Raw genomic sequence first — 18,249 nt, forward strand, 5'->3', positions numbered from 1 at the left:
CATGTATAAGCCTTTATAGATATGAGGGGCTAATCCGTACCTTTCATCAGATTCTTCTAAGTATCCTTGATACAAACAAAAAGAAAAACTTCAGAATCACCATGACTAATTTTAAAAATATCTTTGTACTTTTGCTCTGGCCAACATGGAGAACAGGCTTATATTTCTGCCTGAAACAACTAAAGAAACCCATAACAAATTACATGAGACAATCAATAGTTTTTAAGACACTGGCAATCTGGTGACAAAGAACAAGAACCCTAAAAACAAGAAACAAATGTGGTAAGCTCTACAATTTCCCAGCTTACTGCCTAGTATTACACAAAATAGATTTGTGAGCAAAGGAAACTGCCAGGGATAAAGAAGGTCATTTTATAATAATGAAGAAGTCAATTTATTGAAAAGGGCACCTAATAAAAATTTCAAAATGCCTGAAGCAAAAACTAATAGAAATATAATGAGAAATAGACAAATTAACAGTAATAGCCAGAGATTTCGATAACCCTCTCAGTAACTGACAGATAATGGAAATGGAAAATTAGTACGAATATGGAAGACTAACAATAGTATCAGCCACCTTGACCAGATGGATAATCATAGAACACTCCTCCCAATAACAACATGCATTCTTTTCAGGTGTATAGGGAATATTTACCATATTACTGGCCATAAAACATATCTTAATGGGTTTAAAAGGATTCAAAACAGGCAAAATATGTTCTGTGACTAGGTGGAAATAAATTAGAACAGAAAAATCACTGGAAAACCGCCAAATACTAGAAAATTAACACACTTCTAAATAACTTGTGGATCAAAGGAGACAAAGGGAAATTAAATAATATTTTGCACAAAATAAATATGAAACACAACTAATCAGAACTGGTGAAAGGGAGGGACAGGGAGGCACAGATGGGAGGGATTACAAAGGGCCAGGGATAATGATGGAAGTTTCATAAGAACATGCATGTCAAAATTAATCAAACTGTACCCTTTCAATTTGTGAAGTTTGCTGAATGTCAATTATACCTCAATAAAGCTGTTTCTAAAATCTCATTGGAAAGTAAATATTAAACAGTACTTTATAATGTAATATGAGCAAAAATGTAAAGTCTACTCATATTTCCAAACTTTAACCTGCTAGACTGCAAAGAAAAAAGGACTTTATAATATTATCCAAAATTCTATAATTATCCTTTCTTTCCTACAAATATACCTTTTCATAGCACTAAACATAATTAGGGGATTAAAAAAGAATTTTAAGTAATGAAAAGGCAATTATTTCAACCATTTTCCTCCCTTATCTTCAACCCCACTTGAATGATGTTACAGCCACCAAAGAAAAATTCCTATTACTGCCCTTGTCTCCACTTCAAAACATCCCTGTATTTCTAATATCCTTCATCTTTTTTGCTCATCTCTGTTTTCCATAGAAATGTCTTTGGCTCCTTTCCAATAATAAACTTCCCACTGTCTCCTGAATTCTCCCAAACCCTTTACCACTATCACTTCTCTCTCATAGCTTCACTTGACATTTTTTTTCTTTGGTACTAACATACTTAAATCTTTCCTGCGTGGAAAAAAATGTCTTTTTACCATACTTCTTAAAGCTATCACCCAATCTAACATACCATTCCTTCACTGCCAGCCCTCTATAAATAAGTCATGACTGAATTCACCAGGATTTGGCTTTTCATCCAGTTTAATGATTATCAGGGGTTAGGAAACTTTTTCTGTGAAGGGCTAGATAATAAATATTTTAGACTTTTCAGATCAAAGGGTGTTTTGTAACTATTCAACTCTGCCTAAAGGAGCCAAACTTAAACAAATGAGATACAATGATACACAAATAAATAAGAGTGGATATGTTCCAATATAAGTGTTTACAAAAACAGGCAGAGGCCAGATTTAGCACACTGGTAGTAGTTTGCTGCCTGGGTATAAGATGCATTCTGGAGCCAGTCTGCCTAGGTTACATCTTAACTCTGTCTCTTACTTGGTTAAGTAACATAACTGCTCTGTGCCTCAGTTTCCTCATTTATAAAATGGGAATAATAGTATGTATTTAGGGAACTGTTGTGAAGATCGAATGAACTCAGAACAGAGCCTGTCACACAGAAAATGCTCAATAAATGTTAATATTTTCACTCAATACCACTAAATAACACTCAACAATATCCTCCTATAAGTCAAACATGGAGACCTTTTTCCTTCTAAATTTTCATCTCACTTGACCATTCTGCAATACTCAACAATTCTACCATTTAATATGTATACAACCTTGGACAAACTTCTCTGTTTCAGCTTCACTACCTGTTAAGACAGGAGCTGACATAACAACAGTAGTGACTTCAAAACTTTGCTGAGGATTAATGAGATAAGAGCTTAGCAGTTTCTGGCATACAGTAAGTACCTCCTCAATAATATCAGCTATTACTACAAATATTAACCACTTCCTTCCATCTTGATGTAGTCCACTCTCTTAAGAGGCAGTGTGTTATAGTAATTAGAAGAAGAAAGGCTTCAAATCTGCCCTCTACCACTTCCTGGGTCACTCTGGATATATTACCTAACTTCAATTTCTTCATATGTACACTGGCATATTACTGAAAGGAACGGCTGAAAAAACAAATGTGAAGCACCTAGAGCACAATACTCGGCAATCAGTAAACACAAGTGTCCTCATGTTCGCCACCTGCAGACAACTTGGACTTCACATGGCTGTCCCACTCGGCCTAACTTTACCCCCACAGAACCTTGTTCACTCTCATACCTTTAAACGAATGAATTCTTAAACTACCTGGACTTGTCTAGTTTTAACCTCCCAGCTCCACACCTGCCTTTCCAATGGTCTGTTTGATATATTTCTTCCCCTGCTTCCCACTATTTACCCATCAGCATAGTAATCTCAACATGTACTAAACTGTTCTTTATCTTCCTTTCTACTCTGCCCCTCAAACCTACTCTTTTCCATACATTTGAAAGCTTAGCTTTCAAAATGCCTCTAAAACAGTTTCTTCTTCCTTTTCATTCCCATTACCACCGACTTAGATTAAAAGGCCACACTGTACCCCTAATCTGGACTATTTAACAACCTTTTCATTGGTGTCTGTCTCTACTTTCGCTCTGCTATCAGCCCTTCTTCAAAATTTCAACAAAATTTTGTTCCAGGTCCAAATAATTTTCTTCCTTGGGTTCCCTATTAAGTCTCAGCAATAATCATAAATACCTACTGCGTATGTCTTTAAGAAATCACATAAATAGATTTCATACATACAAACTATTAGAATAGCAACTTCTAAACTTTTTTGACCACAGCCTTCAGTAAGAAAAACATTTTAAACATCATGACCGAGTATAATACACATAACAGATATCGGTTCTATAACACTTATAAAGTTTCTGAAACATCTTAAGTCTTATTCAATGAGTGTTGCATTCTGATTTTTCTTTCTATTCTCTTTCATACTTTAAAAGTGCTGTTCATGGTCCACTAACTTGAAAAACCACTAAATTAGAAAATATAATGGAAGAAAAATTTTATCGTTTGCAGGGGGGGAAAAAGCTGCAAGATTTACAAAATGAAAACCTTAAGTTGTTTCTAGAACATAAAAGACAACTTGTAATGCATGTACTATATTCTCAGATAGAAATGCTAAGTATATAAATTCTCCTTAATTTAATTTATAAATTTAACTCAAGTCACTCTCAAAGTACCAAGATATTTTTTGGAACTAGACAAGCCAATTCAAATATCTTGATGGAAAAAATAAATCCTGAACAAAAAGAGTAATGGAAAGAGGAATTACCCTTACCAGATACTAAAACATACTGTTAAACTACAATATAAAGACAGCATGGTATTGGCACATGACTAAACAAATCAGTGGGACACAAAAAGGACCAGAAATAGATATAAAAAACAAACTAATAAAAACCTGCAACTTATATCAAGATTAGAACTAATTTCACTTATACAGACTTTCTACAAATGAATACTAAATTTAAAAAAGCCAACCATCAACAACAACAAAAAAATATAGGTAAAGGGTCAGTTCGCAAATGCTCTGAAATATATAAAGATACTTAACTGCACTCAAAATGAGAAAAATGCTAATCAAATTTACACCAAGATACCAATTTTTACTATAACTGGATATACAAAGATTGGAGAACAAAGTTTTATAACCACCTTTCTTGGCAAAGGTGCAGAAAATCAGTCTTTTCAGCACTGCGAGCAGAAGGGCAAATCTCTACAGAGGGCATTTGGCAAGACCCAAAATATGTAAGTGCACGTGCTCTGTAATTCAGTAACTACCTATCTAAGAATTTACATGCATATTCATTGAAACATTGTTTGTAACAGGAAAAAAATATTGGAAACAATCCAAACATCTATTAGTAGTGAATTGGTAAAATTATAGTAATCGATATAATGGATTATCATGCAACTTTGAAAAAATAAAAGAATAAGGAAACCTTTTATGTATAGATAACTCAGAACAATGAGCAATAAGAATGATATTATTTGTGCAAAAAGGAGGATAAAAAAGAGAACATATTGTATTTGCTTAGATATGTGTAGTAAGATACACAAATAACCAGTAACATTTGTTGCTTATCTAGGGAAAGGAATGGGTAGAAAGTGTATTTACCATTGAATACTCTTTTATACCATTTCCATGAACAACTGTGTAAAAGAATTGCCTATTAAAAAATTAATTTTTCAAAACAGAAAGAAAAGATGAGGCTTCCATAATTCTGGATGTTATTAAATCTTATTTTTCTTCTTCATTTGTCAATTTTTAAATATAGGCCAAACACAGATCAGGAGAAATCTAATAGTCCTTTAACTTATATTATAAATGAAACTTATATTACAAAAAGACCAAAATAATTTTAAGTCCCAATGAAAACACAAATACCTAAGTACATGATAAATTACTGCATGTTGAAGATGCCTTTATCTACTTCAAAAATAGGCTATGTCTCTCTTACCATATTCCAAATATTTTGTTAGACTGAACTTCCTGCTTGGAAACAGGAGGAGACACAGGAAATACAAATCACTACTAGAATGAATGAGGAAATGCTAAGGATTTGTCTTTTAAAGTCACTAAAAAGTAAATTTCACATTTAAAATAAAAAACGAGAGGAGTCAGATTCCAATTTCTCACTTACCATGCTTAGCAGTGAATGGATTTCACTGCTGTAAAACAAACAAGATTATACCTGATTCTGAAGTTATTCTGTATTTATATGTAATTTTTTAATGGTCTGGTATATTCACAAAATGCATTTGGCAGTTAAGAGACCTCCAAAGCAGGGTCATAGCTGTTTTCTAGATGTAATCAGGGGGGTAAGACAAGATAATCTCCATATTCAGAAACTTTCTGATTCTAATATACAGTCGTTATGTTTTCCTCTTTAAAAAAGAAATAAAATTATACCTTTATAGATTTTGAAAATATTAAAGTAGACAGCTTATGCAAAACACTGAGAATGCCACAGAATATACATTCAAAAATGGTTTCTACCTTCCCCTTGCCTTTCCAGAGTTTGAAAACTAAATTATCATTAAATGAAAGAATTAAATAAGCTCTGATTTAACCTCAAATTTTTTAGGTCACTGAATATTTTTCATTTTGGATATTGGTGGTATTTTTAGATGACCTCAAGAATAAGAGTGTGTGTGTCTTGGGGGTGGAAGGTATATTTAAAAACAAACTTAACACCAAAGAAAATACTATTTTTTATGTTTTCTAGTCTCCAGTCTCATGGAATCCTAAAGAACCAGAATTAGTCTCTCAACAAAGTAAATCTTTTATATTTCATTCAACACAAAATAAAATCCTAACAACTCCAAGGGTAAAGACAGTCATAGTGGGGAATAATATTCAAACGATTGCTTTACCTCAAAAAAAAAAAAGAAAGAAAGAAAAGAAAGAAAGATCTTCAATGCAGCTAAGAGGCCACTTTCTTCCAGTGTGTTTCTGGAATGTGGACACCAACTAGGCACAGGCACACTCCTTCCCCAGGACATCCTGACTGCACACAATAGCTACTGACAACAATTGCATGAGCTGTGGTTGCTATTTCCAAGCATGGAAATTTTACTATCTATAGACACAAATTTCCCTATCTCAGTTAAGTGACCCTTATAAACAGTCTATTTAAAAACAAATTTGGTTACTAAGCAAATTTTAAAAGTCCTAACAGAAGTTATCTATTTTTCCCATTTAAATACATCTAACTTTTTTTCAGCGCTTGAAATACAGAAAAAACAAACAAACAAATACAATAAATTTATGTCAAAAGTGGAGGAGGAAGTTCTTAAGTAAATGGACTGTGCTTTATTGAAAAATTTTTTGTTCTTCCTGCCTCATCTCTTGACACTTGCCATTTCCCTCTCTATATATGAGTGTGTTCACCAATTATATCATGTTCTTCAACATCCAGAGGGCTTGTACGAGCACCCTATATCACAGTCCCCAACACGGGCCTGTAGCTCAGTAAGTAAATGCCTTCTTGGCCCTTGAGATGCAGGACAGGTAATTCTGCTCCACAATGAAGCCTAGCCTTTCCTTCCTTACTCAACCCACAGGGAGTCACTTTTTATAGTTACATTATTTGAATTCATATTACCTATCTGTGGCATTTATCACTGAAGATCGCTTCTTAGAACCTTGTACTTATAAATTTCATGACATCTTTCTCCAGATCATCTGCTTATTTCTTAGGTAGTATTTCTGTCTCCGGGATCTCTTATTCGGTTCTCTATTTACTCTGCACGCCCTGAGCTGGTGTCACTCTCTTCCATCACCACTTACACGTCAACAACTCTTAAGTCCACATCTTCAACTCCAAACTCCAACTTAACACCTAATATTCAACCTGTGGTATGTTTCATCAAATTAACATTCATCCCTCTTCTGTAACAACCATATGCCACTTCTGCCACACCCCAGTCTCTGCCTTAGATCAGGGGTCAATCCTCATCGTGTCCATTATTTCTAACAATCTCCTAAATAAACTGTGCCTCCAGTCTCATTTCTTCTCCAATACTCCCTTCATCCTTGGTCCTTCCTATATAGTACTGCAGCTCAGAATAATGAATTCTACTCCTTTGGGGTGGCAAGTCATTTTGTGATTCTTTTAACACATGTTTTACACACACACACATACACACAGAGTTATTTATATACACATATACATACATACATGGCAAAACTTATTTTACAATTTTAGTTTCATTTTTCACACTTTAAATAATGTCCCGATTAAGTCTTCTTTTTTTCTCCATTTGGTTCCCTAGTTTAACTTGAGTCACTACAAATGACCATTTTCTAGCACAAACTATCTTTTCATAACAAAGACTTTGTACGCCGATAGCCTCCTTCAAAAAAGCATGGACTTTCAAAAAACTCAAAAATTTTAAATGTCAGTTGTTTAGTTTATTAAGTGTCTTCTGCCAAATAAAGTTTTAATTTTTAAAAGGAAAAGTTTTAGGTATGACAGTGGAAATAATAAATATTGAAGTATACGTAGCCCCTATTAATATACATCATATCAATGCCATGAGAGAAGATGGCTCTGTAGTGATTATGAATGAAAATACAGCACTTGGATCTTTTTTGCCCTCACCAACCCATTTTTAATATGTCTCTCTTACCTTTCACTTTTGCAGTAAGTGTTTCTGCAGCATTTTGAAGATCAACAGAATTGAGGTTCTGATGTTTATTCATTATAGACTTTAAAACACGAAGAAGTTCATCCAGACGTATATGAATGACTTCTTTAAAAGAGTCTTAAAAAGGAAAAAAAAATTAAATTTGATTCCAAAATCAAGTTTCAGGAATCTAAGTTATGAAAGATCATTCTAAAGTACATTTCAAGTACACGCATTGGCTCCACACTTTTGCCTACTATATGTTCACCTCTATTCTCACCATTGCAATTATATACAAATTATACATATAGCCTTCAAAAAAAACTTTAATTGTTTTAATTCATTAAGAATTTCAAGTCCCATAGAATTTAGCACTATCTTTTTCAGTTTTCTCTAAATATGCTCTCCAGATTTCTCTTGAGGAAACTTTATAAGCACTTACTTTATAAGGTAAGTGCTTCTTGTCTTCGTGGTTTTATTCTAATATACTTTTTAATATACATGGTAACAGAATTAAAGTCCCACAATGTCTGGTATATTAACCAATATTCAAGAACATATAACTTGCCATTCAAACCAGAATACTCTAGCCAGTGAAAATGGGGATGCTACTTAAAATCATGACAGCACTTACAGGCATATTCCTGGAATACCATCCCAAGAAAACCAAAAAGGAAAATCACCCTATAATCTTTAAAAGCCCTGAAATAATCCTCAAAAGTCTGAAAAGACAACCACCTTAAATACAATACTCTGAGGTAATTTTCCTTTCTGTAACCTTATAGAGCACTAGTGTTTTATAATAGTTAACATTTATTAAGTGCTTCCTATGTGCTAGGCACTGTTAAAAGTACTTGAATGATATTATCTCATTTAACTTCCACATTGATCCTAATAATTTTTTAATTTAATTTAATTTTAAGATTTTACTCATTTATCTTTACAGAGAGAGGAGAAAGAAGGGAGAAAGAGAGAGAAACATCAATGTGTGGCTGCCTCTCGCACACTTCCAACCGGGGACCTGGTCTGCTACCCAGGCATGTGCCCCAGCTGGGAATCAAACTGGCGACTCCCCCAGTTCACAAGCTGATGCTCAATCCACTGAGCCACTCCAGCCAGGGCTGATCCTAATAATTTTAAAATCTCTATTGTACAGATGAGAAAACTGAGGCACATCTAAATTCACCAAGTTACTAAACTGTGGAACCAGAATTTAAATCATCAAGTAATTCTGGAAGCAACGCTTGTAATGTTATACCACTTCTCTACTGAAATAGCTTAAAAAACAAACAGAAAACATTTTATAATTACATAATTATTTTCAGAAATGTTAAAAGATAATCACTAGAAAGAAAATTTGTCTACTGGGTAAAAAACAAAAACAAGAAATTTACCATTATCCATCAAATATTCCGTTCGTTCATCAACAGCATTATCAGGAGAGAGAAATATGTAAGATAAGAAGAGCAGGCGAGGCTGGGAGCTGTGTATAGCAGGGCAAAGAGTATTCTAAGAGGCACAGAAAAATAGTGATGGAAACAGAGAGAGCAGAGTGCCTTCAGGAAAAAAAAATCTAATTCAATCAACAAATTTTAATAGGAAAAAATATATACAGGGTATCAGGTGCTGGCCTAAGTAGCCTTGGAAATGAATCGAGTCTGTAAGAGAGCAAAGAAAATGCATATTAATACTGTACTCTAGTTGATAGTGTTTTCAATTAGGATTTGGCTTAACAATTATGATACTGCTATACATGTATACTGGGAACTGAACAACTGAGTAAACAGATGGTAGATGATAGAAGCTGAGTATCTCAGTATTGGGGATAGAAATTTACAATTAAGCAGGGAGAGGAGGCTATAATGACACATGTGGTGATGAATTAGATTTGGATACTTCAGTAAGAATTCATGCTTAGCTTAATATAGATATAGGTGGCTACATACAGAAATATTTATAGAAATGTTAGTATACACACTTACATTTCTTTGTTCTGTCAGCTGAGAGGGCCTATAAGAAATGACACTCCAGTAACAACAAACATACCTAGCACCCTGATCTTCATTTCTAATACCATTCTCCAAAAAAGGGAAACCAGGGCTCCTTAGAGAAATGACTGACTCTAGCCCTGGCTGGTGTGGCTCAGTGGATTGAGCGCCAGCCTGTGAACCAAAAGCTCACTGGTTCGACTCCTGGTTGGGGCACATGCCTGGTTGTGGGCCAAGTCCCTAGTCAGGGGCATGAGACAGGCAACCAAGAGTTGTATCTCTAGCACTTTGATGTTTCCCTCTCTTTCTCCCGCCCTTCCCCACTCTTTAAAAATAAATTAAAATCTTTAAAAAAAATAAATGGATACTTTAAAAAAAAAGAAATGGCTGACTCTAGGACTGGGGCAGGAAATACATAAAATAAGTTAGGGACCATCTTATAGTGCGAGAAAGAGCTTAAAGGAAACAAACCCTCATACTTCAGAGTTAGGGCAAGAATTTACAAAAGCCAACCGAAAGAGCTCCCAATGGCCAAAGGTGGAACAATTTGAGCAACAAATAAATAAAACAGTACTAGATTATAACCCAAAGTATGAAGTGAATATCCGTGAGTCCGTGCTGATACAAATACATGAAAAAGAAACAATCTTTTGCATAGAAAAATTCCAAATAATTGAGATAGATATTTTGTCCTCAAGGACGTGAAGCATGTGCACAGTGACTTCCTAAGGAGTACAATATGGAAGGAAGACAAAAAGAGTGATGTTATAGTAGAGGAGCTTAACAACTACTATAAGACAGGTGATCATGGTCAACATTAACAGTGATACATGCTCGCAGTATCACTTTTGATATGATGTGATAAAGAAATGGCACTTTACATTGTTATCTTCCTTCCAATATCCCATAACCCCAGTCTAAACATGAGAAAAAGACAAATTCTAATCAAGGTACTTCCTACAAAATACCTAGAGCCAATACTCCTTAAATTATCAAGGTCATTAAAAAAAAAAATCAGTAAAGTCTGAGAAACTGTCATGACCAAGGAGGGCCTCAGAAGACATGACAGTTAAATACAGTATAACAGGATCCTGGAAGAGACATTAGGGACTATTAGGGACAATTAATGGAAATCTGAATAAACTATGGACTTTCATTAATAACATATCATTATTATAAATACTGATTCAGATGTACCATACTAATGAAAGATGTTAATAAATAGGGGATACTGGGTATAAGTGTATATGGGAAGTTGGTGCTACCTTCTCAATTTTTCTGTAAATCTAAAATTATTCTAAAATAATCTATTCAAAGAAATGAAATACAAATGGGCAAAAGATTTTAGGAATTTTATACACTATTAAAACTTTTTCCATAAATATATATTACTTTTATAATTAGAAATTCATTTAGATATTTTTTAATTCCTAGGGAAATTTGAGTATGCAGCTGGCTGCATAATAATTAAGTTACTAGTTATCTTAATTAAATGATCAATATCTATTTTGTCTATTTTATAATTACAGATGTTAGTTTGGTTGGTTTACTTAGTTGAGGCAATAAAGCTTAGCAGTTGGTTAGAAGCAAAATCTCTAGAACCAGATTGCCTGAATCTGAATTCCAACTTCATGACAGAGAGACCCTGGGTGAGTTACTTAGCTTCCCTGTGCATCAGTTTCCTCACCTGTAAAAAGGTGATAATGACAGCTACTTCAGAGGGTTGGTTGGTTTAAATGAGTTAAAGCATATGAAGCACTTAGAACAGTGGATGGAGCATAGTAAGCCCTCCATAAGTACTTGCTGTTACTCTTATTAGTTTATGCAGCAACAGAAACAGATTAATAACACAGGTTAGGACTGAAATTAAACCTCTTATCTTTAAAATAAAAGAAACTTTTGGAAAATAATAAAATTTGACTAGTTTTAAGATATAATAATTGTATTTTCTCCCTGTTCTGTACTGCAAAATCTATTATTTGTTTGGCCTATAACTAAATAAAGCTAGTTTATGGTAATACTTCTGCCTACTTATCAAAACCAAGGTTAAGTGATTACCTAGTATCATAAAATTGCACTGTATTCTTTTTGAAACCTATGTCAGTCTTAAAATAGAAGAGAAAGCCAGTCATTCCTATCCCCCTCTCTGATGTTTCATAATAAAATCTACATATATTAATATACTTAGAGAATATTGTAAGAATACTTTGCCTTATTTTGAGGTCTCAGGCCAAAAGAGCTTGATTTTTGAGTGTCAATAACAACCATCAATATTAAAAATTAGTGTTTGGTATTAAGCCAGAATTAGAAAATACTAACGGCATAAATGCCTAAATAAACCAAGGTAATAAATTCTGGTCTTCTCAAGGTCGAGTGAATAAAATACATGTTGAAATGACTATATTTCAAAATTATTACATGTTTTTAAATTTTCTTAGTTTTAATTCTAGCACAGTAATCAGTAATAGATACAGCCCACAAAAACAAAAACTCTTTGGGATCCTCAATAATTTTTAACATTGTAATGGATCCTGAGATTCCATGTTATTGTTTTTCTAAAAAAAAATAAAACCCTGTAAAACATCCCAATAACTATCAGCATAAATGATTCACCAACTTTTTTTCCTATAAGAAAGCCCTTATAAAAACACATATTGAAGTTCTTCCAAATCAAAATACTGAAAAGCGGTTAACTGATTTATTTTGTAAGAAATTTCAGAAGTACTTGAAATTACCCTATAAATAATTTCAATTTCTTGTGATTGAAGACACTTCTGAAGCCTATAAATCAACAAAAATGAACACAACGGCTAAAGAAAATGTTAATTACAAAGATTCATAAACTTTTCAATATTTTTTAGTAGAAGCATAAACTACTAGCACATCACTATATCCTGATAATACTTCACCTGGGTCTTTATAAATTATAGCATGCACTTAATTGTGTTTTAAGTGCTAAAAATGTCCCATTTTTACCAAATGTTCTTTTCCCTTTTAAAATAAAGCTACCTCAAATACTTTTTACGAGGCACAAGGCCTCTTAAGCTGAAAATGTAACTTCTTAAAAGTCTTAAGGAGTTTAAATAGCTCCTTAAGCAACACTAAATATTCCCCCATCCCTACTCCCAGACAGTAGCAGCAATAAGCAAAGCACTGAAGGCAGTGACTATTCTTCCCTCATGCAGAAGAAAGGCTAAGTGGCTAATTGGTATCATAGAAAACAATAGATTTAGATCAAGAAACTTTGGTTCTGATGCTTGATCTAACACACTTCCTTGAAATGACCCTATACAAAACTCTCAGCTTCTTTGATCTCAGATTAATCAGTAAAACGAAATTAAGAACGCCCACCTTTAAAAAATGTTGTGACTATCAAATAAATTATCAACAGAAACAAAACTGCTTTATAGTCTTAATATAGACAGCTATCACTACTATTAAATCTGTAAGCCAGTAGAACTAAATACCTTTGAAGACAGATTTGTCTCATATAAAATTACACTCAACAGAAAACACAGTAAGGTCCCACAATAATTTGACTAATGAAAACAAGACATTGAAGTTAACTTCCAATTTCATTTTGTATATAAAATCTAAATTAGTAAATTACTCAGAAATAAACCATAATTAAAGATACACTTGATGAAAATATTTCTATACCTATTAAGTTAAATTACAGTATTTAAGTTAGTCATATAACCAAATACAAGATAATTTTTATAGTGGCCACATTATACATGTAATGAAATTTAATTTATACTACACAAAGGTATTATATACGTGAATACAATAATGTTAACCAAAATCTTAAGAGAATAGTAAAAGTCCTGTATCCCACTATTTGTTTATCTACTATGCCAGTAATACAGTAATCTGAATTTTAATTTATTGTTTCACTCATTTGTGCCATTTATTTTTTGCTTCATTCAGCTTATCAAGTGAAAACAGATTAGCCAGCTCCACTTTTTGGTTCTCAAGCATTAACACAATACTTCAGTGTTTATATTGCAAACACTTCATGGAAATGCTTAAGTAAATAAATGAAAAAATTCATGGTGTTTTCCTTGATTAAAAAAAACCTGACAGTTTAAAAAATCAGTCTTGTTAATTCAGTATAACCTCTCTGGGAGAGCAATGAAAACAACAAGGAGGAAAAAGGTTTCAGAACTTATCACTAGGAAACTCCCTTTATTTTGCTGTAATGACTTCTGAATTTACAGAATAAAAGTGAAGGCTAAACAGCAGTGTTCTTTATCCAGCCACTGGGGATTGTAAAAATAATGGCTGACATTTTACAACACTTTTTCTAAGAGCTTTAGATATTTAATCTTCAGAACAACCCAATGATGTCGGTATTATTACTCCTTTGAAAAAATATAGAAACTGAGGCACAGAGAAGACAAGTAATTTGCCTGGCGGCAGAATGAGGATTCTACCTTAGGCATTCTAGCTCTAGAATTTGTGCTCTTAATCACTAAAATATATTAACACGGTTAAAGAAGTTATCATTAATGACAGTACTCTACGATCTGTGATTTAATAGGCTTTAAATAGTAATCGAATATGTCAGTTACTATTTTAAGTGGTATTAAATTAGGCAAGCCATTCTAGGCAAGTACAGGAGAGGAAAATAATCTCCTAAGAGCTGGCATACGTGTAATGAATGAGTTACCTGTATTTCATACTTCATTCCGCAAGGATTCAATCCATATTTTCTAGGCACTAAGATATAACCTATTAACATTAACATTAACCAATCCTAAGTGATATCCATTAGAAATCACTTCCAGAGAGGTTACTTCTAAAAGAACACAGCAGCAAGGTATGTCTGGTACTACCAACTTAATACTTCTCATTATTTCACAAAATTTCTGGTACATTATAGGGGCTAATACTTAAGTAATGGTCTTCAATAGTCAAGTTAACATTCACTGAAATTTATCTAAAATAAATCTAGGGGACTCCTATGGGCCCATGTGGAGGATCAGGAGTCCCCGTGCCCCTGCTCCCCATTCCCCTTGCTCCTATGGGGCCCTCGAGTTGGCCAGGGAGTTGCCTCTCTCCTCCACCCTCTCCCCGCTTTTCCCCTCAATAAACCCGTTGCCTGCCCACCCCCCCCCAAAATAAAATAAAATAAACTTATACACCCTCCTCCATATTCACCCTAAAAAAATTGGGTTACTCCATAAGACAGGGTTTCGATAAGACTTGGAAAATATATTTGAAACTTCCCTCTCACAAGAGAACATATTACTTAATGGCATTAAACTTGCTACTTAAGTTCTGTTCAATAAAATTTGCTTTAGAAAGTTAACAACCCTCTCTTCTAACTATAGTTCTGTCAAATTTAGGACCTAGAATTCAGTGGAATCTATCACTTATGAGATCAGTTATGTTCTCACAAAATAAAGTGATACACTCAAATTAGGAAGCACTTTTAAAAGTTAGAAAACAACTTTATCTTAAAGTGATGATACTTTTATCTCTCTTTCCAATCTATTTAAAAATAAACAAAACAGAAAAACAAGACACCATTGTCACAACAGTAAACCTTAATTAAAATACATTTTTAAAATAGTGTCACCCTGGTGGGTGTGGCTCAGTTGGTTGGAGCATTGTCCTATAAATCTAAATGTTGCAGTTTCAATTCCTGGTCAGGGCTCTTGCCTAAGTTGCAGGTTCTGTCCCTGGAACGTCCACGTACGTACCAAGGCAACCATCAATGTTTCTCTTTCTCTCTCTCCCTCCCTTCCCCTCTCTAAAATCAGTAAGCATAACCTAGGGTGAGAATAAAAAAAAAAATTACTATATAAACTAGAAGATTTATAAATCTGTTCTTTGCAATTCAGAACACATTACTCCTCAAGGGGCAACCATAAACCTGAATTGGTATTCACACTGTATATGTATTAATCTGCAGTGTCATATTTAAACATAGAAGGCGTATATGTAATTCAATGCCTTCAGTATTTTCACAGGAGACACAAAATTTGCCCCTGTAAATTATTCATAATGCACCTCAGTAACACTGGATAGTTATAAATTTCAAATTCCACGTCCACTACTTGTGTGAGATTACAGGGTAACCTCCTCCTGAAATTAGTAGTGGACAGAGAGAATTAACAACTCTATCACTTTCCCTATCAAAGCAAGTGTTTTCACAGTCCTTTGATCTCCCCCATTAAACTCTTCATTTTTATTTGTAAAAAAAAAAAACAGCAGAGGCAAATTGCATACATATCTTAACTCTGTTAAGGGACATGGGGCTCTTTGGCAAACACCTATTTTCTCTAATCAGTTCCTCAACAACTACTGCAATATGACCTTTACATTCTCGCTTGGGAAATTCTCACAAATATCACACTTAAGATAGCTACCATAAAACTCCTAATTTAAAAACCCTATAGAATGGTGAAAGGTGGATGTCCTCTAAAATGCATTATGTACTTTGAAAACACTTAGCTATCTTCTTCAGCTCTGAACTGTCAATGTTCAGAAGAACATAGACTCTCCAACTCCAACCAAATTTTTAATCACAGAATTATAAAATGGATAGCATCTGATGTAAGCACCTCATTCTTAAAAATTATTCAGTGGCTTAAGCCATATTCCCAAACTAGTCAGTAGCACACCTAGGCCTAGAATCCATCTGATTCTCTTTCCAGTGATCTTTCTGTCATTCCTTACTACCAGTTTAACCAAACTGTATAATCTGGCTGGATATTGATCTGCTTGTTCAAATCAAAGAAAGGCACGAGAGCTACACATGAAAAAGGCAACCTAAGGCAGGGGAATCCAAATAGACCTCCAGAGTTCTTATTTCTAGTAAGATTTTTTCAAATTTGTTACCATAACAATTTTTAGGTTTCCTTTTAATGCTATAGAGATAAAAAATACTTATAGTTCAAGAACTCATCTCAATTTATCAAGATTGATAAAGGCCAAATGTCTGTACTAGCACTGTTCAATAGAAATTTCTGCAATGATGGAAATTTTTGTAACTTCACTGTCCCAAATGCCACTAGCTACATGTGTCTAAAAAGCACTTGAAATGTGGCTACTACAACTAAGAAGCTGAATTTTTTTATTTTAATTAAATTTAAACAGCCACGAGTCTAAAGGCTACCATACTGAATAATGCAAAAGTGCAGATCTAGATAATCCCCAGTGTAAAGAGAATTTGCTAAAGAAAAAATGAAACTGAGCAGTGTTTTTATAGAGTACCAGTCATGTGAAGCAGGACAGAATGGAAAGAACACACCATTCCGCATTCATGACTATCGTATTCCGAATGAAACTACCATTTACCAGCATTAAGGGACTGATGAAATCACATAATCTATGCTATACATATAACTCATCTGTGAAATGGGGCTGTAATTACCTGCCTTTTGGGGACTGTGTGACTCACACTGTTCGTATGTAAAAGTACTCTGTAAAACATAAAAAGGTCTAGCCTTAACTATAAGACTGAACACCTGAAGCAATAGTCCAGTGATGTGCACATCATTGTCTCATGACAGGAAAAGTATATAAAGAAAATAGCATTCAAATCACACCAAAAGGTGATTTAATTGTACACCTACCATATATGTTCTTAAAAGCTAATGTTTTAATTTATTAACAAACTGATATGACTTAAAAGGTCATAAACAGTAACAAAAATTTGACATCCTTCCTCTTAAAGAGGCAAAAGACGAAATATTGGCAAGGCCACTGACAAGGCTCCCTTGCTGCAAAAAAAAAAAAGTAACATAGCTCTTTGCTGTCTGGTCACAATTTACAACTATGGGGTTACTAAAGAATAGCAGAAGTCTGGAGATATTGGAGATATTTCTCAATATTCAGAATACAGAAGGATGACCTATGTCTAGTTTATAGAAACATATGTAATAATATCAATTTAAAGAATTACAGAATTTTAAACTTTTTACCTGTTTACCAGATTATATGTCATGATTCTTGTACTAATTCTATTAAGTAACTAAGGAATAGTCTGATACTCTAACAGGCTGAAAAATCTTAATATCATAAACAAGCATATTATCATGTAGCTTTTCATATAATTTATAATGAGGTTAATTTATGTGTTTATACATACTCCCTTGTTTAAGGAAAACAAACAGAAGATGTTCTGTCAATTCAAATAAATAGTATATTCCCAGATTTTGATAACAATGATCCAAAAATTTTTTTGTCAAATCCAAGATTTATTTTGAGATGGTATATATTTATACTTTTAACTCAGATTGAAGAAGCAAGCATTACAATCAATCCAAAGGCAAACAATGAAAATTCTCTGACCACTACTTACTGAGAATCGGTTATCCAAAAGACAGTTTTTACGATTTTTATTAATTTACCAGCCATAAATGGTAAGCTTTTTTAATTATCAATCAAGTACTTAAATTTTAAAGTACTAGTTTTCTTATTATAGGAGGATAATAACCTTACAGATCTTTAACATTAAATTTCCATGAAAAGTATATTTCCATACACATACTTTTATCCCAAGGGGTAGTCTCCTTTGGCTCTCCTTATACATATTACCATTTTCCTCCTTTTTCACTTAGGATCCATTTTCAATCCTCTTTC

At 33.6% G+C, this 18,249-nt stretch overlaps 1 protein-coding gene across 3 annotated transcripts in view; it reads right to left on the bottom strand.

Moving 5' to 3' along the window:
* Positions 1-18,249, bottom strand: part of ARHGAP29 (Rho GTPase activating protein 29) — a 68,992-nt gene that overhangs the window by 31,674 nt on the left and 19,069 nt on the right. For all 3 annotated transcript variants that reach the window (XM_090269758.1, XM_090269757.1, XM_090269759.1), the window contains one exon: positions 7,670-7,804. In XM_090269758.1, coding sequence (XP_090125884.1) covers positions 7,670-7,804 — 135 coding nt within the window. The remainder of the gene's footprint in view (positions 1-7,669; positions 7,805-18,249) is intronic.

Source organism: Furipterus horrens, unplaced genomic scaffold, assembly GCF_987537825.1.
Source record: "Furipterus horrens unplaced genomic scaffold, mFurHor1.1.pri manual_scaffold_3, whole genome shotgun sequence".
Lineage (NCBI taxonomy): Eukaryota > Metazoa > Chordata > Mammalia > Chiroptera > Furipteridae > Furipterus > Furipterus horrens.